General features: G+C 39.8%; 1 protein-coding gene and 1 long non-coding RNA gene across 4 annotated transcripts in view; one reads left to right on the top strand and one right to left on the bottom strand.

Annotated features, from left to right (window-relative positions):
- The window catches only part of NRP1 (neuropilin 1), a 109,289-nt gene extending 84,834 nt beyond the window's left edge, over nt 1–24,455 (top strand). The window contains exons 11-18 of one of the 3 annotated variants that reach the window (XM_015281290.4): nt 800–944; nt 3,810–3,914; nt 6,936–6,995; nt 13,805–13,942; nt 16,974–17,245; nt 17,705–17,798; nt 19,520–19,576; nt 20,806–24,455. In XM_015281290.4, coding sequence (XP_015136776.1) covers nt 800–944; nt 3,810–3,914; nt 6,936–6,995; nt 13,805–13,942; nt 16,974–17,245; nt 17,705–17,798; nt 19,520–19,576; nt 20,806–21,092 — 1,158 coding nt within the window. In that variant the 3' untranslated portion in view covers nt 21,093–24,455. 3 annotated transcript variants of the gene reach the window in all.
- On the bottom strand, nt 943–3,803 carry LOC107052600. The gene is made up of 3 exons (XR_001465192.2): nt 3,682–3,803; nt 1,336–1,461; nt 943–1,238 (listed from the first exon to the last, which is right to left on the bottom strand). It is a non-coding gene; the product is annotated as an uncharacterized LOC107052600 (long non-coding RNA).
- Nucleotides 24,456–26,034: the final 1,579 nt, after the last annotated feature.

The following is a 26,034-nucleotide window of genomic DNA, read 5'->3' on the forward strand; positions in this document are numbered from 1 at the left end:
TATCTCCATGGATATAATATAAAGGTGTTGGTTTAAGTACGAATTATAGCTTGTCCCATATACCAAATGTCAATGACATGAGACACTGAAGGTATCAGACAGATGCCATTGGGAGCTATATTATGGCTGAAGAACCCAGAGTGCAACTCAGACAAGAGATTTTTTCTTTGATAGGTACCTTCACTGACCTGCCTTACCTGTTAAATTATATTGCAGTTTTGTCAGGAAGCAGCTTTCTTCTTTCTTTCATTCATTCTTTCTTTCTTTTTCTCTTTCTTTCTCTCTATTCTTATTCAATAGCAGTCTCCCTGGAAGAACTCTTGCAGCTACTGTTACTGGAGTTTAATTTATGCCTTTTGAAATAACTACAACTTGTGAAACCGTCACTGGGGGAAATCAGATTGAAATTTTCTCTTGAATAGTTGGATTATTATTGTAACCACTTAAAAGGTGACAGGATCTTCACCTCAGTCATTTTTTTTCCCTAAGAAGTGTTGAAAATGTCACCCAGTTAAACCCCAGATCAGATCGTCATTTAAAAACATGTCTCATTAAACACTCAGCTCTTGTTATGACCCTGATGGATTGGTTGCTACTGAGTTTATGAAAAATGAAATGCATTACTTTTCCAAGAAGCTTTAACTGTGTATTTTCCATTCTCGTTTAGGATGGGGAAGTCTGACACTTATTAAATGGTTCGAATCTGGCCTACTTCTCACCTAATTCAAAGACTAGAGGATGAAGAAAACGTTGAAATATCTTTTCTTTTTTAACAAGCGACATTTGTCATGCTTTGCAGACTTTTGAAGGCAACACCAACTACGACACACCTGAACTGCGGACTTTTGAACCCGTATCAACGAGATTCATCCGCGTCTACCCTGAGAGAGCCACACACGCAGGACTGGGACTTCGAATGGAGCTGCTGGGATGTGAACTTGAAGGTAATTGCTCTGCTAGAGATTAATGCACTTTATTATTTTCAGACATACATTCTGTACTTGGACTACTGCTGAACACTGCTGTTCTTGTACAGGCAGCACATCATACTCTTGCTTCCGTGACTGCCATTAGTGCTGTTTCTTGGACTAATCAGTTCCTTCTGGGCAGACGTTCGAATTTGCTGAAGGCACAAATATTATTCTCTCTCCCGTCCTTTGTTGAATCACAGTGATGTTCTCCACATGGTTTCTGTTCCCTCCAGCAAACTTATGATTATGCTTTCGAGAAGCATAGAGCTATTAGGAGAAAATGAAGACAGAAACTTATATTTTCTGTTACCATGACACAACCCAGGAAGAGACATTTCTGAGAATGCAAAGGGAGAAATTATACCTTTTGCTCCTTCAAGGGATGTGAAAGTCACACCAGACAGTATGGTAGGCAGTGATTACTTGTCTGGACAGGGTCTGTGTTCTTCCTTTTTAAGGGTGAGGAAGGTCCTTTTTGTTCCCCACCATGCTTTAATTTTGCAACAGTATGTAAAGAGATGAAAGACCGGAGAAAGCAAAGTTTAGACATTTATCCTTGGACTATGACATGAAGTATTATTATGCTTTGATTTTTGTTATATAAACAATAATTATTTAACATCATAGATAACTACTGATAGCACTGCATGAATTTCACAGTGTTATCTGGTGGATGAAGGTACAGTGGCTTGGCTTATAAATCACAGAGTTTAGCAATACACATCTAATAACAAACCATATTATCAGGGGTTTCATATGACACCTCAGAAAGAAGTTGCTGAACAGGCTCCCAAGATGAACGACTGCTCTACCTCCATTTCTTTCTCACTGTTTCATTCCCACGGTGGAGGAGTGGGAAGCATTACTGTGAGAACTGCTGAGCTCTCTGTTGTTTTTTAGTGAAGGCCAAATTGAATAAGTGTGCTTTTTACTTGGCCCAGAAAGTTGGGAGTTTGGAAATGCTTCTTAGTTCCTGCAGGAAGTCCTCATTTCCTGTGAGAATTCTTGGTTCCTGCAGACTATTGTACAACTTGCTTGGAAAAGAGAAAAGAAAACTCAGCACCTGCCCTGTGTAAACTTACAACCTGTGGGTAATGTCCTCTTGCTATGGGGGTCCTGTAGACACCTACACATTAAGAAGTGAGCTTATGGATCACCTTACAAGAACCTGCATCTCAGTGAGATGGAGGAGTCAGAGAAGACTAACTAGGAAAACTGCAGCAGCAACTATTATGTTTCCCTGGGACACATCTACTTGCATTCATCTTCCCATCTAGAGCACTTCTGAAGGTTGCTCACCTGCAGGTCATCCATGGACAGGCAGGGTCAATTTCCATTCACCCACGGGATAAACATAATAAGAAAAAAATTGTTGTATAACTGTATTTTAAGGAAGTATTTGAATGAAGAGAACTCACTTGAGATTTACTGAGGAGGATAGGTGTTGTGATGAGAAAAGAAGCATGGAGATAGGCACAGACAGGAGTAAAAATCAGCTCTCCAGCAGTAATGAGCAAGGGGAAGCTTTGTGTCTTCAAAGCATCCCAAGGGGCTTATATGAATTGATGGCAGAGACATAGGCAAGCTTGAGGCTATACAGGGGCATGAAGATCAAGATAAGAAACTTAACTTGATGTAGAAAGCTAGAGGGAGCTCCCAGAGGGGTTTTCAAGGAGATATGGGGAATGGATGCTCTGAATAATTTATAACAGGTACAGAAATGTTTCTTTAGTGCTAGATTATACCTGTAAAGCACAGGTCAAGGTCCAAAAAAGCCTCGTTTCATCCCAGAATAGAGCTTCCACAGAAACTACCATCCCTACTGACATTTTCAGGCCATTAATTCAGTGCATAAGATCTTATGTGGCCAGTGGGCTCTGGAGGCAGTAGAAGGGCAAAGAAGAATCCAAGGAAGTGAAGCATTATTACACAGTTATAATCACAGTAAAACATTGTTAATGAAAATAGCAGTAGTTGAAAACAGGCAAAAGCCTGGACCACATTCACAGACTGGTTATCTTAAGAAAAGGAAATATACTTCCAGCATAAAACATAAACTGTATCCTGATTTTCCAGATGTTATATGTTTTGCAGACACTGGGATTTAGATATGTTTTCTGGCACCTTGCACAAATCTCAAGGTCTTAATTGCAATAACAAAGGTCAGACTTTTACTGGTTATGCAGCAGCTACCGGAAAGTCATCACCAGTGAGAAGCAAGCAGGTGGCCAGGAGGGATGACTGACATCATTGATGCCTTACTTATTTATAACTTCAACAAGAACAAAAGAAACTCCTTCCAGACCTTCTCAGTGAGCACAAAGTGATTCCACATCACACTGCCTTCCTGCCACTGTTACTGTCTGCTCAGACATTTCCTCCCTTACATGTGCTATGCAGAGATTTCTTTGGCAGTATAGTAGGTGCTGGAGAACTACCAGCCTGAGCACACACCCCTCCTGCTGCTCTGTACAGGCCTACTCATGGGCACTTCAGCCACCCAGTAAGATACTGGGGTTTCTACCCTACCCTAAGACTTCCATCCCATCACTCCTGGTTTGTACAAACAATAAGCTGTCATCAGCCAGTGAACAGATAGTCCAGGGCTTTACTGCCCAACTCCACCCAGTCCTTGAGCTCATATACAGCAGAGCGCCTTAGTGCAAGAGGAAGAACAAGTACTGCCCCTTGCAAAGAAATATGAACTAACCTGGAGAGTTGCTCCTTCTCTCAAAAATAACACAGGAGAACAGTGTATGGTGCTCATCAGGATGTTACTGCCAATTGCATGCTGATTCTCCAACACACTTTTTAACTAACAACTGGATTTTCTTTCAGCTCCTACGGCTGTCCCTACTGTTTCCGAAGGCAAGCCCGTAGATGAGTGTGATGATGACCAGGCGAACTGTCACAGTGGCACAGGTGATGACTACCAACTGACAGGTGCAGAAACCATCCTCATTTCATTGCAGCTTCATTGTAGCTCATATTCATCACCAGTAACCAACTAAACATTTGTACTGATTTAATCACTCAGCATAAATGGACATTGGTATGCAGTTTATATTGTTGGTGCTGTCAAAACAGAGGCATCTGCCTTTTACATGTGACAATACTTTTGATTGTTTTCTCAGCTATGTAATTTTGGAAGCAAATAATAGTGACTAGCTGGAGCAGAGGGCATTTTTTTTTTAATCAGGAATTCTGTCTAATCAAATGTCATAATTAAACTTTCTCTTACCAATAACAAAGCTGGATAAACCTTTTGAGGTTTATTGTCTGAGGCTGAAGAACTCAAAATGAAATATTGTTTAGGCTCTTCCATGTTGTTATACCCTTCCACGCATAAAATTTAGCATAGGACTCAAATCTCAGCCCTAAATCTTACTCAGGCAGAAACAAAGCAGATTTGCTTCATCAAAGCATACTCACACATATACCACCAAAGGATTTCCATGAGCTTCCCCATCAGCGCTGCATTACAGACTCAGAGGGGCTGACCTTCTCCACACTGCCATCACTAAGAGAAAAACAGGACATAAGGTACTCTGCACCTGGAAGGGAGGAAGCTTCTTAAATTTCATATTTTCTCACTTCTGCACAGTACAGCTGTCCTTCTGAGATAGCTGATTCTCCATCACTATGTCCTCAATCCCTTCATGAATGTCATTTACTGCAGAAAGCTCTGGGTCTGCTCCCCTACTAGATCCAGACTTGTGTAGCAGCTGAGCTTATTTTTGGACATAGCAACACAGGTTATTTCATCACCTCTCCCTGGTGCACTTCATCTAATAAAAGTTTACTGCTTCTTATATCTATGGCATAAAATAGCACCACAACATGACAATAGCTGTCCACGAGGACAGTGGGATACCTTAGGTAAGAGAGAGATTGGCTTTTTGGAAGCAGCCAAGTAGAACATCTGACAGCAGATATGAGTGAAAGTGCAGTTTCAGCATCAGACCCTTTCTGAGCTTTGCCAACCTCTCCCGTAAATGTATGTTGCAAATCAAAAATTGAAAAGCAATTCGTGAGCAGAAAAGACACCGCACGGTCACTGTCACAGCCTTTCAAATCAGTATTCCAGATGAATCTTATTCTTTGTGAAAAGAGCCACGTAGAAAGTCTAATAAAATAGTCCATATTGCGTTAAGGTAGCTCAGAAAGCTTTCAGTATTACTAAACATTGTAATTTTGTAATTTTTCTGAAAGCAAAGAGCCAGGTCAGAGCAAAGAAAACCCTGGGGCTTCCTGCAAAGCTCTGCGACGAAGGCTGGCTTGCAGGACCCAATAGGCAGAGACATATTTCACGTAGTCAGAGGCTGTGTGAGGGCAAGGAGACAGATCTGTGCGAGCACCTTCCTGTTCACTCACTAATAGTCTCTGCACTTCAAGCAGCTCAGGACTGCATCCCACATGTCCCTCAGGGAAAGGTTATTGAGCAGAAGAAACTCCCTCTGGCAATTTTTTGCAGGCTGTGCTTAGGGAGCAGTTTATAATCTCTAAGACAAGGGAGCAGCCACCAGCCTTCCTGAGCACCAGATTTTCTGGGAACTGAACCTATTTCACTACTAAAACTGAAAATTACTGCACTGCCCTTCTACAAAGTGCTGGCACTTCAGTATAATTTACGACACCACGTAGAAGCCCCAGCTCAATTGTTCTGGGCACTGCAGTAACGTTACGTTTTATGTTTGATGTCACATCTAACACAAAAAAAAATGCACAAAAGTGATTTTACCAATAATTTTACCACAAACATTCCTCCAAAATGCATAGACAGAAAGTATGTAAATCTCACAGCCCATTAAGGATGGCAGAGCCAGGCATCAGTGCCATCCCCTCTTTCCTCCACTCCCCATGCGTGCAGTGCCAGCATTCTCATGGGTACGGCTGCTTGAGTCACTTTCCTGATGGTACTCGCACATATGTGAGTATCACAATGAAGCCTCCCTTGCAATTAACAATAATTGTTCTGTAGGCCAGATTCCTTCCTGCTCTATTTGGACCCCATACAGAGCTACTCTATTTGCATGCCTTATAGCATTTCCCATCAGATCATTCTCACAAACATAAAGCTGATATAGCTTGGGCATTCATTCTCATTGGAAGTCATCATAGTCATCCTTTCTATAATGCTTTAAGCACTTGCTTGCTGGAGAATAGAAAAGCCATTGACTGGTAATCAGCACCCCACTGTGCATTTATAATTGCACTAGTTTACTTTTTGTTTCCTTTATCAATATGAGGCTTACCTTTAAAAAGTCAAGTATTTTTAAAATATCAATTAGTGAGCGTAGAGAGAGGGCCGTGACCCCTCTCATCTTCTGTTCATCTACTTGAAGAAGAAGACAAAGTTCTTAATTCCCCCTGCTCTTTGAGACAGAAGTGAAACCAGCCTATAGAACAGCCAAAAGCTGGGCAATTCCCATGCAGCTCTCCTGCAAGCTGGTCTCACAAAGTGGCTGTGAAGCAGTGCAGGAGCTGAAGGACCTCAGGTATCTGATATGGCAAGATCTTGCCAAATCTGTGCTTGCTGAATGCACAGATTGGTGAGTGTCAGGGAGGCTAGAGAGATCAGTCACTGACATCCCATCTGAGTTTGACAAATCACTGTCTGTAAAGCGAGGACAACCATAAGGGCACGATGGGGATTGATTAGTTGGTGTTTGCAAGAATTCAAAACATAGAAAGCTTTATTAGAGTTATGGGTAGGGTGATTTTCGGTTTGTTTGTTGGGTTTCATTGTTTTGGGGTTTTTGTTCTGTTTTGTTTTGTTTTGTTTTGTTTTGTTTGTAGAGGAAACCAGATCTTTAATGTCATATTTTCATGCTTAAGGTACTCAGTTGCCTACATGTCTAATAAGGATGGTCGTGTTTCAGATTTATATATAGGATATTCCTAATGATCGCTGTATCCTTTGTTGTGTGCCACGTATCATGATATGCATGATTTCTTTTCCAGGTGGAACTACAGTGCTGAACACAGAAAAGCCGACGGTAATAGACAATACAGTACAACCAGGTATAAATAAAAAGAAAAAGTTTTTTCTTATTAAAAAAATATATATATATATTAAATTCCAAACCTAAATTTCATGCCAGAGACAAAATAATGAATTGCAGCACTTCCTGACTCCCCAGCCCCTAAAAGTCTCTGAAGTAAAGAAGCATCTGGTCTCTCAGCTCTATACAGTAAATATTTTATTCCTTTCATCCACATGTAGGCAAAGCAGAGAACAAGATTTCCTTTTGCATCAGCAAATGGTAAATGCTGACAAAATTGAACTAGCTTAATCACACAGTGCATTCTGTTAAAATGGCATCTTAGTGATAGGGAGTTTGTTTGCAAACTTGAGGAAAGCAAAAACAAGCCACACAGGCAAATTCACTCTTTATATCCTTGGTTTCACAAAACTTAGACAAGTAAGGTTTGCCAGTTTTCTCCACCAGAGAGCTGGAAGTTTTACAACATTGTTTTCTAGCAAGCTTTCTCAAAATGGGCTTACATAAACTACTACCATGAGCTTGAAAAGAGAGGAACAAGTTGTCGCTGGCAGCAGGTCCTTTCTTCTTAATCAATACAGTAACTAGCAGCTTTTAAAATCCTTACTTTGCTGCTTCCAGATCTTTCATAGCATTTTTTTAATATCCTGTTCGGTTTACTGGGAATAGGGGACAGGATAGATTTGGTCAGAATATCTGAACTTAAAAAACTTGAAACCCCAGTTTAAAATGCTTTGCGTTAGTGAATGTGGAGTGGTAAAGAGGTCAGCTTTCAACTACTCCCATTTCCTCTATTAAAGTATGGTCAGGCACAGCCTTGCAAGTGATTTGTAGCAGGGTGGGCAACTGTTTATCATTGTTTCCTCAACTGTGTGACACAAGCCGATTTTGCTTCAAGTGAAAAAAGGTACTCGTAATGGAAAAGTTTCCTACAGAGCACCAACGGTGTCAATCTGATAAAGAGATAGTGCTGTCTTCTCTCAGATGTTGTTCCCACTCTCAGCCTCTGCATTCAACTATCGCGGAGGCAAATGCTTTTAGTCTCCCTAAAATTTGTCTCCAGGGCCATACAGTTTGCTTTGTCAGCATATACTATTCGTAACTCTGACTTCTGTATGAATGGGGCAGATTGAGGGGTACCAGAGCCTTCACGGAACACTTCTTCGTGCTGCTTTCTCACAGCCAGCATTGCTGCAGGGCTGAGGGACAACTGGTGATTCCACAGTTTGGGGGTGGTGAAGGCAGAAAGAATGGGCAGAAAGGAAGGCAGTGGGCTTAGAGTAAAACATTTGGATTCTTTTGTCTGAAATGAGCTTTTAGTCTTCTACTTGGCTGAAATGAAGGACTTTTTTTACAGTTCTTTTAAATGTCTTCTTGTATTCAAACAAATGCTAATTGCAAACTCATACAGTGTCTCAGTGCTATGCAGTTCTCCTCGCCCCTCCCCATTGCCAGTTGCAGTTGTAGGTTGTGTTTAATCCCTTTAGCTTGGGTGGGACTGTCTGTGCCAGAGATGAAGATATCCTCATTTTCTCTCCTTACTTCCCTCCTGCACCACCTTCGTTTACTCCACCATGAGCCAAGTTTTTGCTCTACTGAAGAAGTTTACGAGGTTCCCTTCAGAGCATGCCAATGCAACTTCCCTGCATTGTGCTGGTAGGAGCTGTTTCCTTCCGGGCAATAAGGGACAAGCTCACATCCCAAACGCCAGGCTCCCACATGACAGTATAGTACAAAGATCATAGATAGAGATCAGTCAGATGCTAATAAATAAGAATAGGGTTTCCAGAATCGGCAGTTTAAGACATAAAGGTTTCCAGCTGCTTTGTAATCCCTCACTGAAAACCAGCCAGAAAACTCCCAAAAAGGGGCAGCCAGAAATTCCCCCCAGCATGGGGAAAGCCCTCCTGGCAGAGAGCTGATACAATCCACTGCCAGCCATGGCATCTTGTGCCATGATGATTTGAAACACCTTTGCCAGCCTTTCCAACACCAGTACCTCCCGTTGCACAGGTACTTTGGAAGATGAGCTAAGGCCCTGTACTCCTGTGTACTGCTGTCTTCCTGCCTGTGTTCAAGCCTTCAAGCACCCCTAATCATGTTATCCCAGACTAACGTGCTTGTGTATGTCAAAGTCTAGAGATTATCCTATTCCTGCCAGCTTTCATACACGATGGAAACAGTTAAGTGCAAATAGCTGGAAAGCCTCCACATATAAACAAGCTTTCCATCAAAGAGACTTTTACAGTTCATTCCAAGGAGACTGAATTGTAAGAAAATAAAAAAGAATCATTATTTCCAACTGCTCAAAAAGTTTAAAGCTCTGGATTTTTATTATTATTTTTTTAAATAGGATCTACTTTCCTTCTCAGCTTAAAAAGGTGCTTTTAACAAACCTGTCTGTCAAGGTAAATACCTTTCAGACCTCAGTCGTCAGACTCCCCAACATCTAGCCTTTTTCAACATGTCTCTTTCCATTCCAAAGAACTATCGGAAACTCTTGACTCTTAGCTATTTACATACAGAGCAAGCTGTTCATTTACATAATGTGCTCTTGGAGTGTAAGCTCAGTCCTTTGTAAAGCAGACTGTTCAAGAAGTAACGTATCTTGTTTTTCGCACATCGAGTAGCTATTTTGGAAAAATACAAGAAATCTTGAGGTTGAAATCTATACGAAGAAATCCTTTAAAGGTAGAATAAGTCTGAACCTCTTTTATGGCAGGATGACTTCACATCGATAAAGGATGTAAAGGGATATTAAAGCACTTAAATTATAATTTACTGTCATTTGAGGTAATTTTAAGCTGCCAATATAAATAGTATAAAAAGGTGAAATGCAAATAAGAATCAGACCCAATACGCTACTTTGAAGTGTTTGCAATTTCCCTTTTGATTTACCCTTTGGCAAGAGCATCCTATAGGTAATTTTCATAGCATTTTTAATGCCATCATGCTCCTTCTTGCCTCTTGTTGGAGGAGTTATAAAAATATGTCAAAGTCTTTGGGCCACAAAAGATTAATGGACTTGCAAGAAACTCACTCAACTAGATTTTCAAATGACTTTCTTGTTCACGTGCAGTAATGGTTCCAGCTGTGAGCAAGATGTGGTCAAGAAGTACAGCTGTTGGTTATTCTTTGAGAGGATAAATCTGTTTTAATTCAGTATCACGTACCCTACATTTTCAAAAAGACATGTGGGATTTCGTCACACCTCCATCTCAGATTCTCATCTGAACTGCTGCTATTTAGTTACATAATAGCCAGTTTTCTTCATCCTCTCAATGTACACAAACCCCAGGATTGATCGATGACCTGCTGCCAAGGGAATTATCTTAGCAGGGGAATAGGACAGCACTGCAAAGGGAGCCCACCAAATGCTGCTCATCCTTCCCTCCCCCTCTTCTTTCCATCCTTCCCCAAGAGTTGCCAAGCTATAGTTCAAGGACAAAGAAGCGGACAGATTGCCTGCAGTGGACTGTAAACTACTGTATCAGCCTTCTGGGATGTTTATTAGAAGCACTGAACTATTCTGTCTTTTGCTGAGTTAGACCCATTGTCCATACATCTAATGAGCCTATATTCATGCTACAAGTGTCTGTTTTTAATTGGCTAGCAGGTCAGTTTTTTTCTTTTTATGGGTACCTGGGAGAAGCACTGGAAGAGACATAAGAATAGACAGTGAGAGATGGCATGTTTAAGGAGCCCATAAAATGAGAGTGCTCTGAAATAGATGCCTTGCTTTTGATTTCCAGTCCCATTGCTGTGATTGTCTAAGGAACATATTAACACGGTCACTTTTGAGAAAACAGTAGGGATCTAGCAAGAAGTAGCTAACAAAGAACATGTTACAAGGCCAAATCCTGCTCAATTTCAAGGCATTCACATTAGCTTCTACATAGAAAATAAGTTCATTTTTGTGCTACACAGCAGCAAAGCCAAGGAACAGGCATGGCCAAAGCATATCAAACTTAGGCGTTTTGCCAGGGTCCTGGACTATATATTTAAAATGAAAGTGTAAGAAATACTTTATTAGATGATGCTGTGAAGTTTAGCCCTGCTTTGAAGCTCTCATTCTAGTCACAGTGTTCAGAGCTTGCTTCAGACCATGAAGAAGGCAGCTTTTGTCACTCCCTGAGTGTTAGAATTAACAACTAAGTTCTGGATATTTTCCCCATCCATTTCAGTGCCCATTTCTCTTTGAAGCATTCGAAGCACCCTTAGCAGTATTCAAGGGAAGAAAGCGTTGTTCACATCACATGAAGATTTTCCTTTGATTACTATTGAACTACACTGTATATCTCATAGTTCTCAGGCTATGAAACTGAGAAAACAGAATATTGTAATTCTCCTTCTCTAGATTCTTTGCCCATACTTCTTCCCTGTTCTCTGCTATTTACTTCTATTCAGAGTTGAACAATCCCAGTCCTTTCAACCTCTTTGCACCATCTGCTCATTTATGCTGTCTTACTTCTTCAGATGGATGTGATCTATCCACCACTGTTCTGCTTTCTTGTGGTCTGAATACCACACAGGCTATCACAAGCTTCACATGATATAATCCTTTGGGATTAATAAGATTAATTTTGTTTTAGGTTCTCTAAGGCCTTTTTTATAGTTCTGTTTCATGACTCTGATGACAAAACCATGCAGTATAGCTCTCCCTGGGCTTCCTTGACAATGAAAGGAAATTTTTCAAAAAATTAAAACCCTTTAACTCATTTCAATGTCACTCTATTTTTTTAAAAACTCCCCTTGATTTTCAGATGTCTCCTTTCAGGGAAGATCTCTTTGATCATGGCCCCATTGTCTAGGAAAATATATATATATATATATATATATATATACTGAAGCAAGAAACATAATGGATTGCCTTTTTGTACCCATGTGTGCACAGGCTGAGTTCTGCTTCTTCAACATTTTGAGCCCAAAGAGACATTATTCACCACGATCTGCCTCTTTCCTAGAAAAGGTTGAGGTCCGCCAGGAAACACGTTTTCTCCACATTAAATTCCTGTGACAGACAGTATCTGTTTAATTCATTTGTTCCCAGTTAGGATGCCGCATCCGTGACAATGTCTGGTAGACCCCGACCAGAGGCCAGCAGGAGGCCGGGGAGTTGGGTTAGGATGGGGCAGATGAAAGGCAGGGGTGAGGAACAAGGCACAGGCATTGCAGTGATGCTGCAGCACAGCCAAGGTGGAGGAGAGGGATAGGAGCTGCAATGCACTCAGACCTCTCTGCTGACAGAACAGTGTGGGGGGGCCAGAGCAGAGAGGGCACGCTGGCTGAAATGAAGGAATCCTCTGGATTTGTGTTGAGTGAAAAATACGTCTCAGAGCAAGGATTCACTGAACAAGGACACAGCGGGCAAGGAGGAAGTGACAGATGAGCTGCTTTTGTATCTGTTCTCTCTTGACCTACTCAGTTGAGGTCTTCTCTCTGTTCATAAAATAATTCTATAATACTAATTCTAGTTTACTTCCTATTAAAATCTAGGATGTGAGTTCAAAAGTCTTTCCAGTCTTCCCTGGGCTGCTTTTTTTCAGTGGAGCTCTTTGCCTCATCAGACTGGAAGAGATCCACCTCAAAAGCATGCCCAGTTGCGGGTCCCAGCACGCTTCCCATATGTCTCTGTATTTTCCCACAATAAACAGGAGACATTATAGGAGTTACATTATCTTTAGCTGGGTTTTTTGTTTGTTTGTTTTTTTGTTTGGTTGGTTGTGGGTTTTTTCCTTTGTTGTTGTTGTTTTAGTAATGGGAAAGACAGCAAAAGAAAGGAATTCTTCCCCCAGACCTGATAATGGTGGGAGAAAGGTTTGTTCCCAGTTCATACTTGCACAAAGCATCTAATTAAAGTAAATCTGAGTTTTTTCCTTTAATAAAGCATGAGTCATGCCTGAGAAAAGACTTCAGGATTTGGTTACATTTCTGTGGGAGGGGTATTACTCTACTGGGAGCTGGCATTGCTCAGGATGAGGTAAAAGTTCATACCAATGTGGTAGAAACCAAAAGCCAAAAGGATTTCAAACTGGTTCTCAAAATAAGAAATGTAAAGAATATGCTATCTTGGTAACATCTTTCCATACAAATTCCAAGTTGCATTGAATAAAATAAGCTACAATCTATTAAACCTCTGGGCAGAATTGAAGAGAAGCTGAAAACAAGATATGATCTCATCCTCACCATAATACCAGATTTCTCTTGTTTTACGTGGAGCTTGTTTTGAAGCTTATTTTGAGTTCATTTGGCAATCAGCCACATTTGTCCCTTTTCTGTCTCAAGTTGTCCATTTCAATGCTGCCATCTTGTGGGCCAGCTTTTCTGGATGATGCTGCAATGCCGTTCCTGACTGATGCCACGAGCTTCGCATTTCTCCAGAAATCCTTTCCTGTCGATGACATTTCACTAGTGTTGCTGAGTTTTCTTATTTTTATCCAAATCTTATCATGGTTTGTTGTACAATGTTATGGTACGGTTACAGTAGAAATGCACGTTAACAACCAGCAAATGTATCTGATAAGTAAGCCAGAGTTTTCTTTTGGAGTCATATATGTTAGAACAGAGTTATCAGGTAACGTGGGGAAATGAATCTAACCAAAAGAATCACAAAATAAGGTTCATAAAGAGACAAAATACAGGCACATCGTCTACTAGAAATAGCCCTCCTTTTTCCTAGCAGGACTACTCTTGCTATGTCTTCTCAGACTTTCAAGTGGGAATGGCTCTCTTAGTGGTTAAATGAATGTATTTGGTTTTGAAATGCAAAATCTGAATAATGCAATTAATAATCATATTTCCACCCTCCTTTTCTATCTTTTCCTGCAGAACTGCCACCGTACAACTTAAACTGTGGCTTTGGCTGGGGATCCCACAAGACTTTGTGCCAATGGGAACATGACAACCAGGTGGATCTGAAGTGGGCAATTCTGACCAGCAAAACTGGGCCAATTCAAGACCACACAGGTAATCTTGAGTTCATGATTTAGCCATTTTACATGAGAAGAAGTTGTTCTGTTTAATACCAACATGCCTTCCAAAACCAGAAGAGTCTGAGTAATGCCTAAAATATGTATTGTAGGAAAGATAAGTCTAGGCAACCTGATCCATTATATGTAGACACAAATGGCCATAATTATCTCTTTTGTTGGGGAATGAAGATCATGTATTGTAAGAAACTGAAGATACACACTCCTCCTGACTATCCTTTCAATAACTATCATCTAGGGTAAAAAAAATCTAAATAATCAAACATTCTGCAGATGTCATTTACCAAATTATATGGTCATGAGCAAACCCCACACTATTCCTAATTGTGGTTACAGAAACTGCCCACTGTGGAAAGGTGTTGTGAGTGAAACTTCTCACAAGGACTTGTTTCCATGCCCTCCTGTTCTCCAATGGGAGTTGGAGACTGCAGCCATCCCTTTGCTCACACAGTTTTTCCACAATTATTACCCTGGGAAATTGATTAGTTTAGTTTGCAGTATCTAACTCATGGCTCTGCATAATTAGGTAATAAATATGCTGCTGGCTAACAGAGAAGGGAGTGCATTGTGTGACCTGCATGGCCTCTCACTTCAGTGTTCTCCCTTGCATACGTGCAGATTAATCAAATGTGTTAGGGATGAATACCCCTTCCCACTTCTACAACCCCTTTGCTTAATGAGAATGACAAGGAAATTAGACAAAATTGGACTTTTTAAATTCTGAGACACTTTCAATTGAATCTTAAGACAAGTACAGTAGTTTCTGGAAAAAAAAACTTATAATACTTTGACTATAAATGGCATTGTACAAATAAATGGCATCAAATTAACTAAATGCAGTTAGCTGAAGTGAAGTCTGTAATGGTGGAAAAATTGATGTAAAGTAAAGTGAAATGGCTCAGTAGGATCTGACATTGAAAGGAGGTTAAAAGCTATGTTAGCCAGAGACTGACAAAATCTAAAAGGCATGCATAAGTAAAGCTCTAATTAAGACAATGAAGACAGAGTTCCTGACCCAGCACTGCAGTAATATTCTGGAAATGAGAGCTATCTGCACTTTGCCACCAAGGATTATAGAGAGACTGAACCTGTCTTCAATCAAGAGATGAAGAAATGATATTCTTCAAATGAGATTTTGTTGTTTCCTCCGGGTCTTGCTGTTGCAGAAGACTTATTCATTTCATTAGCTGTAACTTCAGTAAGTCTTCCAGGCAGCTCCATTTTGCTCCTTGCTACACTCACTCTCAATATTTTCCAAAATTTTCCTTCAACTCCAGGGATACCTTCACCTGCCACATTTGTCATAGGGGTGGAGCGAGTGTGAACACAGACCACAAGTGGTCTGAATGGCACTGCCATCACAAACATGCACTTCAGTGTGCCTGTTACTCAGCAAAGCACTTTGTATACTGGGAAAACTGTAGAGAGCAATTGCCAGCTGTACTTCTGTAAAACTGAGGAAGCTCCATAGAAGTGATCTTCAACAGCAATTGCTTTAAGACAGCAGGATACTCTGTATGCCACTTCAAATTATTCATGTTATGATTAAATCTGGCCAGAGTTAGGTCTTCCAACTGAGATGCCATCCTAATGCTGTGATTATTTTTCCTTTTTCCTCCTTTTGGGGTTCTCTATCACCATTCTTTGATGAGAAGGATTTGCATGTACATTGTGTTGTCCTCTGTACAGGAGTAAAGTTGGAAAAAGCCTGTCGGCACAAACACTCCTGCTGAAGAAGCTGGACAAGGTGCCACTGCACTAAAATAGGGGAAAAAGAAATCTAAATTTTTGGCAATTTAACATCAACTACAAAATTTTTTCAAAGATCAGATACTTCCATGTGTACTGGCATGGGTAATTCTGACTGCTCACAGAAAAATCCAAGTAAAATACTCTCATTTCATGTAAAAACACATATTTCTCTTTTAGTAGGCCAACTCTTTCCAATGATTCGGCTTAACCCACTTGTTTTGCTCCTGGTTAATCTTCTACTATCCCGTACTTCTTCACTGGTGCAAGACTACACCATCACAAGCCAGCAAATCTCAATTATGTGTTATTTAAGATGAAACTCAAGAATATTGCATATAATCAAAGACCAATGTTGAAAAAGCCTCACCCTTCTAAAACATCTTTTGCCTTTTTTTTTGTTGTTTTTTTGTTTGTTTGTTTTGTTTTTTTGTTTTAACTTTTCTTTAGCTAAAGCTCTGGTATAAGCATATGCTTCTTTCAGCAGATCACCAGCACTTTGCTTCAGTCAGTATCTCACCTAGTATTTTGTTGTTAGCAAACTAATCATGTTTCCACATGCTTCCCTACCCAATTAAGCAAGTGATTTTCAAAACCAAGGGTACCTAGCGTTCAGATTTCTTAAATTAAATCCATGTATAAACCCATCCTGCCACGATTAATCTTCTGGGAAGTGGCTCATAAACATACAGAGCCCAGTATGCTATTGCCAAAATCAAAGGGATTAACTCTGGCACCATTTGTGACAATACTCTGATTCAATTTAGGCACCCCATTTAGATTTCAGCTCCTCATCTCTGACCACGGCTGCTCAAAGATATTTTATTCTCCACTACACTTCCCATTCTAGCTCTGCTTTCTCAAGCACAGCCTAAAGAGGTATTAAAAGCAGCTATTTACACTATTAGTGTGGAGTAGGCCCAGGGGACTTCAGCCGGGTCTACTGCATGAGGACTGGCCCTCAGAAGCTGCGCACCGACTGATGAAGCACTCGTTGTCACTCCAAACATGCCCTTGCCTCCATTCCTGAGCAAAAGGAAACAAATTCTGTGTGCTGTGTGGCACACACTTGGCACAGGGCATCTTGTTGAGCAGCAGGAATACACTCCCTCTGGGGCACACTCAAAACTTTACCCTCAGCTGTGAGACTTGGAGGAAAATGCAAAGTGACCGGGACTGACAGAGCTGAGATTTCATAGTTGAACAAAGAAAATGACATCTTGGTTGCTATTCCTAATGCAGTTCTTTTGTCACTGTAGGAGATGGCAACTTCATCTACTCTCAAGCTGACGAAAGCCAGAAAGGCAAAGTTGCCCGGCTGTTGAGCCCCATCATTTACTCGCAGAACTCTGCACACTGTATGACTTTCTGGTACCACATGTCTGGCCCGCATGTTGGCACCCTGAAGATCAAGCTGCGGTACCAGAAGCCAGATGAATATGACCAGGTGCTGCTGAGCCTGAACGGGCACCAGGCAAACTGCTGGAAGGAGGGCCGCGTTCTTCTGCACAAGTCTGTGAAACTTTACCAGGTGAGCCTTGCTGGTCATGCTTTATACGCCTTAGCAAAAAATGTCACTGGAGGATTTATGTAAACAGTATTATACCTACAGATTAGGTGCTGTTGCTGTGACAATAATAATAGTGGCATATTTCATGCTATCGTGGATGACAGTGATACAAGCAATTTGTTAGAGAAGGCCAAATAAATGCATTAGAAATCATTTCTCAGCTGTCAAAAAACTGCATCCTTGCCATAGTTTTGCTGCTGATGTAAAATATTTCTGTGAAGTTTTGACATTATATGAATTCACATTTGTGCATATAAGTTCGTAAAGGCATATAGCACTGATTGACAGGCCACGATCAAAGTGTATGTAATGTGGCATCGTGACAACTGGAGACGTGTGTTAACAGCTAATTAAGATTTCCTGAATACTCCAATTGTGTGTTAACATGAAAAGAATGTGAAAATTATCTCATTTTTCCAGGTGGTTATAGAGGGAGAAATTGGAAAGGGAAATGGAGGAATTGCTGTGGATGATATTAATATTGACAATCACATATCTCAAGAGGATTGCCAAAGTAAGTATGCATAGCATGGATGTATAGAGATCTCGTCCAGTACATTTACTTACTCAGATTTATTTAGGTAGCTGATTTTGTGGGGTTTTGGTTTTGGTGGGTTTTTTTTTCTTTGTGAAAATGATACATAATTATTGGCTATATTGGAAGCTTAGCAATGAAAACACCCTGATCTGCTCCATAGTCTAATTGGTAGGCTGGCCTCAGTACTGCAGTGATGCAGTCTTTTGGATCAGAACTGGCATCCTCCTGACGGGTCACAGCACATTCACATCCTTACTTCTCTCCTTATATTTTTTATTGCTGTACTCTTTATATTTTTCTGCCTTTCCTAATGCTCTTGCCTATCTTAAGTATGCTCAAAATTCTTCACTCCTTTTAGGTCACTTATCCTAGTTTTTTTAAATACTTTATCAAACCTACATTGGATACCCAACTATGGTTCAATAGCCCCTACTCTGTCCTTGCCTGCCCTGCAGCACAGAGTTTGTTATTATTCATTTACCATAGTCATCAGCTCCCAGACACGTGTCACTGAGTAGTACTGCATCATGGTCTGTTTTGCCTCTGAGCCAGGCTATTCTTGAGCCACTATTTCAGTTGTTTTATTTCTGGCCAGTCTGGAGTTATTCCAGTCACAGCCAATCATATGTGCATTGCATACTGCACGTAATTTGGCAGCAGCACCACCAGATAAACACAAGCAACTAAATCCTGTCCTTCGTGATGGAGATTGAGCTATGACTTTTATATAAGAGAGAAAATAGAACAGAAAACCTTCAGCATCAGAAATGTAAACTTATACCACTTGAGTTGGCAGCACGATGGAGAACAATGATAGAGGCTGTTCTCACCCTTCATGGCTAACAGCCATTTGAAGATAACATGACAGGCTTCAACTACATGGTAATTTCATAGCTGAATAAGACTGCACAGACTCTTCATTGTGCAGTCCGTCTCCTCAATTCATCCTGCGGCGCAAGTAAATGTTACCAGGAAAGAGAGTCAGGGCACACGGCCTGGTCCTCCTGCAGTGTCTTACAATGCCAAGCAAGATGCTGGGACTACACTGATGGCATTGATCTCACTGAAATGAGAGAGGAAAGTAACTTATTTCCTACCTCCTCATTTCAGATATACAAACTGAAATCTCAAGCAAGAGAAAAAGACAAATGGAGTTTCTATTTAAACCATCCTAACCAAAATAATAATAATAATAATAATCAGGTAAAGGAGGAAAAAAAATCAACCCCAAACAGTGAGACTCCAATTGGCATTTGTATATTTCCTCCTTTCAGATGTACAAACTGAATGGTGAGCAGAAATTTTAGCTAAAGCTCATTCAGCAGGCCAAACACAAATGGTCTCGCTGCAGTTCTTGTGATTAACTGTGCCTTCACTGATGAAGTGTTGTGGAGTTGGGCTCCAAAATTGTAAATACAATGAATGAGATGCTAATTTATCACACTGATTTCTCTTTTGTAGGCATGGAAAACCCCTGCTGATAACTCTAAAAGTGTGCCAAGATTGGGTGGGGAAAAGTTTTTAAATCTTCATTTTTTCTCTATTAATTTGCAGAGCCCGTCATAATGAACAGTTCTGTCAAGCTGACATAATGATGCTCTGACACAGAAAAATCTGCTATACCATTATTGCCAGCATGATAGTCAATCAGTGTTTGTAACCCTAATAATCAATGTCAATTCTCTTTGCTTCATTAGAATCAACTGATGTGGAGAGTGAAATAGTTGAAGAAGATCCAGAAAGTAATCAAACAGGTAAAAATTATGCTATTGTTACAAGGAAATGAATTACAATGTGTATTTTCACGTGCATTTGTGTATTCTATTTCTTTATTTATGGATTGGTTCTCTTAACTGCATATGGCACTATGGTTGTTTCTTTGTTTATCTAGAGCAGATACTTAGAAGGCTCACATTTATACTAAGGATGTCATAGTTTTATTCTTCTATGCCTTATAATCTTGTGGATTTTCTGTCACATATAAATATTTTAAACATTCAAATTTTGTTTACATATATTTGTTACATTGTATGCATATTTATGCACACTATAGATCCCTAATATTTTTTTATCCAGAAGGCATACCCACAGATGAAGAAAAAGCTATCACTGTATTTCATGTCTCATGCAGTGTCTAGGTAATTAGGCTCAAAACTCTTCAGGCTAATCATTTCTCAGACCTTGCAGAAAATGTCATTTCATAACCAGTCTACCAAAGCATTATCGTTTTCAATGATGATAGCTGTAAATGGATCATTAAATGGATCATAATTGTCATATTGTCCTAGTAATAAAATACATTCACGTTTTTCAAGCAAAGAGCTTCATTTTTTTTATGTTGCAGTCAACAAGATTATCATTGGCTTTAGTGAAAGTGGAGTTCATCCAGAAATAATCCTTTTCTTTTCTTGCAACAATTAGCAAGTTTTGTAAGCTTAGCATATCTCCTTAATAAATTGAGTTTAGGGAAAACATTGTGATACCCAGTGAATATTTTACATAAGGAGGCAGAGTGCTCTCCTGTGTCAGTTCTGTCACTACCCCCATTTCAAAGTCCATTCCTGAAGCCAGTGAAGCGGAGACAGACTCAAACTGGCTGAAGATTCCTGATTGATGTCTAAGACTATAAACATTCACACATGGCTGTGTAATATTTAATTAACATTTTGGAGCTAAATACTGCAGACAAGCAAAATATAACCGAAAGGTCTGGTTATTCATTCCTGAGACTCCCACACAGAATTGGACTCCTGCTACCATGCAACAGATTTAATTACTGGAGAGCAGTATGAAGAAATCAGCAACTATTTGAGCCCCATTATAGTTTTCAGTTATTTATGACTACTTCTAAGAAGCTAGGTTTTCAAGTTATGTAGCAGTTTATGCCAAAAGCTTGATATCCTTTCCCCCAGTTTCCAGCTCATCAAACAAAGCTCTAACTGGAATCAATTCTGAACATTTTGCAACTCTTACTCTATTTCAGGGTTTACTCCTTCATACCGTACAGATGAGGACTATGATGACATCTCCAGGAAACCAGGCAATGTCCTGAAGACGCTAGACCCAATCCTTATTACCATCATAGCCATGAGTGCACTTGGGGTGCTTTTAGGAGCCATTTGTGGAGTTGTCCTGTACTGTGCCTGCTGGCACAATGGGATGTCAGAGAGGAACTTGTCTGCACTGGAGAATTACAATTTTGAGCTGGTCGATGGTGTAAAACTGAAGAAAGATAAACTAAACACACAGAATTCTTACTCGGAAGCATGAAGGTATAAAGCAACTTGAGAAGTTTCAGAGAATCGGGATGGAAGGACATAGCTCGGTCGTGCTGGGGAACTGTTGATCATCTTTTACTGTACAGGCTGAAAAGTGCATTGATGACACTGAGCCAAGCTTTTCTCAGGAGCTTCAACGAGTGTGTAACCGATAAACATGGACAACGATCTGTGTTAACAATCTGAATCATGTACAGTCTGCTTTTTCTGTTGGTTTTATTTGAAATAATCAAATGCTGGTGTTGAGACCAAGTATGATTGACTTCTAGTTCATTTTGTCTTTCTTTCTCTCCCTCTCTTTTGTTTTCCGTTAATGGGTAATTTTCTTTTTACTGTGCAAAATCCAAGATGCTGTCACAAAATGTATTCAGTGGGGTCCTTTGGATGGACATGCTGTCTGTAGCTCAGTGCCCAGAAATTATTGGAGTAACAGCAATTTAGTGGACTCCTGCACCTGTATTTGTGTATAATTGCTCGTGTTGTGCATAGGCAAAGAAGGGTTAGGATGTTTTTGAAAGTACTGCTGCATCAGTACCAATATAGTGTGTCAGCTCTGTTTACAAAGCAATACAGTCAAATTTTATTGATGTTTTTCAGTGTTGTACTAAATTTTGTGCTTGTGACTCCATAAAAGAGTATGTGCCATCATCAGACACAACTGGTAACAGATTATACTGCCTAAAATCTAAACAAAAAAGTCCTTGGCACTGGCTAGTGTATGTCCTCTCAAGTGCCTTTTTGTTTGTACTGCTTCTCATTGTGTTAACATTGACTACAGCTCTGCTTCTCTCCAATTATGCCCTTGTCTTTAATCATATTCTGATGGCTCACTGAATAAAATAAAAGTATATTTTAGTGTAAGAGAGTAGCCTCGGCAAGGCAAGGGCTAATCAGATTTACCACCTGGCTCAATTGTTCTGCTTTCTGTATTTCAACTTCATGTCTCTTGACCCTTTTGTATAAAGCTGCAATATCCTCTTTTAATGTTCTTTCATATAGAATGTATTTTCAAATGTAAAATCTCTCTACCTTTCTCTTCTTGTTCTCTCTCTTTCTCTCTCTGAGTAGATTGCATAAACATTTGCCATTGCCAAGGAAAGAAAACTGCAGCTTTAACTTGCTGGTAATGGCAAAAGATTTTATTAGAGTTTGTGTTAAAAAATAAGGGAAAATTCTTAACTTTACCCTCCAAAGTCGAACTTTGGGTTTCTTCTTAACGGCATAAAGTGACAGTATCTTTTTTCCTGAAGTCATGAAATGTATTTTATCCTAAACGACTTGTCTGTTAATTACACTAGGGAAATGAATTCCCGGCTGAAAAGATTGCCTTTAAAATGAGAAATTTTCCTCCTCCTGTCCCTACCTGAACCAGAGTTCTCTTCTCTCAGTAAACCTTCATTTTCATGCTAATCAATGCTAATTGGGCTTGCACATGGGTTCTGAGGGCAGAATAAAATCCCACAGTGTATGTGGGAGATGTCCTTGCTGTTCTGTTTTATCCCATTGGCATTTCCTACCACGAGGTTTCTATTGGACCAGAAGTGCAGATAGCGATAGACTTGGTGAGCAAAGCTAATATAAGCTGTCAGGATACCATACCCAACAAATATGCGTCAATTTTTAATATTTCAGGACAAGTATTATTGAAAAGAAAATATCCAGCAGTTGATACAGCTGGCATGACAAGGTAGAAAGAAATAAAATGATGCTGTGCTCAGAGGAGCTGTCTGCAGTGATCAGGATACAGCACAGTCAGAGCTGGAGGGCTTCAATCCATGGAGACCTGGGCAAAGGACCATTGTGGAAAGAGCTGCACTCCTGTTCTTCCTCATTGGATTCCCTCTGTAGAGCCAGGGAAGAGACTGATTTTTGGAGTTAGTCTGTTCTGAAATTGGTTTTGTAGGTAAGGAGTGAAATATCCTGCCCAGGATTAGGACTATGACAGGGATAATTCAGCCCTGAATTACTAGAGCAACAAAATCCACCCATGTTTATCAGTTAAATGTTTTCAAGCATGTCATGTAACCAATACTAATCACAAAACAAACTAATCACAAAACAGAAAATCCACCAACTTAGAAATTGAAAAAGAGGGAAGGAGTCTGAAGGTAAACAATATGAGTTATGTAGCTGAAAATATTTTAGAGGAAGACTCAGTAGAAAAAGCAGTGGGCGGCTGCTACTTCAAAGGACTCCTGAAAGCAGTGACTATAGTGAATATGGAAACACACTTCAGGTCATCACACCTTTGTCTAAAATGGAAGAGTTACCTCCCCAGGCTGTAGGCCTCAGGCCCTCCAGAAGGTGAGGCAGAGCACCTGTGACTTAAAAGTTAAGCCCAAAAGTTAGACCATGAAATGGCCCAGATGGCAAGCTCTCTTTGAAAAGGCAGAATTTTCATTTACATCCAACAGTGTAAGCTGACCATCGTGGTATTGCAGCAGCTAGTTAATGAACCCAAAGAAAAGAAAGGATTTTTCAGAATTATTTTCAGGACACCACCATGTGTTAGAATCTGCTCTCCTTATCTCAAAACACATCCACTAGCATGACAGAGAGTTACATTTATATATTGCCTTGAAGAGAAAATCCCACAGGAGAGCCCAGGCCCCAAACTTTTTGAAATATTCCCATGGATTTCAGTAGATTCTGGACCAGCTTTTGGTCTTAGTCCGTTTGAACAGTAAAGCTGACGGTTGTTTGTGTGGTGTTTTTTCCTTTATTCTTTTAACGTACTGAGGATGGTAAACATAAAAAAGAATGGTATCTCCTTTGTAGTCTTCAGACTTTACTATGGTAATGAGGATCTAGCACTGAAGATTTGATTTCTCTGAAGGTAACAGAATGAAAGTTGCCCTTCAAAAAAGGAAAAATGATACTGCAACTTTACATTGAAAAGTATCTTGCACTGATAAATATATTTAAAAAAATATATGTTTATAAAGTTATTAATTTGTAAAGGCAGTGTTACAAAATGTTCAGTTTATATTGTTTTAGATTGTTTCATAATTTTTAAAGTGTAAAATAACATATTTTTTTCTTTATTGAAAAACTATAAAGATCTTCTGTAGTAAAATGATTTCATTTTACTGGGATATTATTGCTTCATGTTTTGTACCATCCTAAAACTTTGTGCAAATTTTTTTTACAGAAATTTTTATTTTCTATGACAATATGACACTTGTAAATTGTTGTTTCAAAATTAACAGCAAAGCCTTAACTTTAAATGACATTTGTATTCTCAGACACTGAGTAGCATAAAAAGAATCACATAGAACTGAACTGTAACTTAAATTTCCAAACTATGACTACTACATTCCAAAGAAACAGCTGAATTAAACATTTTCATAAAATATCCCCTACCTGATGTATTTTATTATACCAAATGCATTTGTTTTATTAAATGTCTGTTTTTCTTTAGAATCTTGCAACAAGCACAACATTTTAATCATGGTTAATTTTGTTTCAAGGCAATTAGTTAGAATAGAAGTTAGGGTCTATCTTGCTTGCTTTAGGAGCTTCCTAAACTTAACCTTCTAGTCTGATCCAGTTGTCTCAATTATCCATATACGCAGTGGACGGACAGACACCTTGGTAGGAGAGCTCATTGTTTAGGATGGTTTTAACACTGTGGTTTTAATGTTGACCACTCTGCAAATTAAAGTTTGTCAGATCCTTCCTTTATTTGCACACAGAAACAATGCATATACTGTCACTGTGTCATTAGGTTGAGTGCTCACGGACACATGGTTTACTTCATCTTCTTTACTGTTCCTGGGAAAAATACTGCACTTAGTACCATGTTTTTGATGACTGTGGCATTTGAAAAGAAAGCACAAAATCTTCCATGGGAGAGCAGCATTTAGGGTACCTGTTTAAAATAAGGTGGAGATACAGCGAATTTTCTGAGCAAAACTGTGCTTTGTGGTCACAGTGGAGGTTGCTCAAGGGATAGCTGTGAGACTTATTGTCCATATAATCACTAAATCCAAATTCCATAGGAATGTACTTCATCACTTCCTGTGCGTCTCTCTGATACTCAGCCACGGGGCATCTTGAGGGAATATAAATGGCACTTAAATTAATTAGTGAAAAAATTATTCTATAAAGTGAATCCATCAAGAGGCTGAGAAGAGATAAGTATTTCAAGTAAAAAATTCTCTTTCTTTCTCTTAAGGGAGATGGATTAGTCTAGAAGCTAATACATACTGAGCACTAAACCTTCTGTTTTCCACACTGAACAGGCTTTGTGAAGGATAAACAGAAATAGCACAGTGAGTTCTGGTAGTCAAACCCACCTGTGCAGAACTGAAGCTTACGTTTCAGAACATAACTTGTGAACCTGAAAGAAAATGATGAGCAGACTGGAAAAACAGATGGGTCATCTGAAGAAAAACAAAGCCTGGAGCACATAACTGAGGCTCCAGCAGACCCTGAATTCACTGACTGCAAAAAGAACCTTAGGTGGGTAGAAACAAGTAAACACAATTTTACCAACCAAACATACCAGTCCTAAACCAGCAGCCATGTAGCTGCAGTGCTGAACCCACTCTCTTCTCCTTCCCTTTCAATAGGATAGAAAGTAGAGTTACACAGCAGACGCACAGGAGAGGCAGGGGGGCCTGGTTGGCACTTGGTTGGGTAGGGCCTGCTGGCATCCAGGACGATCAGCAGAGCCTGTCCATACAGACCTACCTGGGGGTCCAGAGCTCCCACCCCTGTGGAAGTAACTCCCGACCGTCAGTCCTCCAAAACTACTGTTATAGTTCTAAACTTGATTCCCATATGTTTTGTCTTACATGCAATTAGTATATTTCTAATTCACTTCTCCTTATTTGCTTCTGCAAATTCAAGTGGCAAAATTGCTCTTGATTTTCAGATCACTGGTAAATTTGCTTGTATGGTGGGTGTTTGATCCCAGAAGTAATTCCCTT

Source organism: Gallus gallus, chromosome 2 (genome assembly GCF_016699485.2).
Source record: "Gallus gallus isolate bGalGal1 chromosome 2, bGalGal1.mat.broiler.GRCg7b, whole genome shotgun sequence".
Lineage (NCBI taxonomy): Eukaryota > Metazoa > Chordata > Aves > Galliformes > Phasianidae > Gallus > Gallus gallus.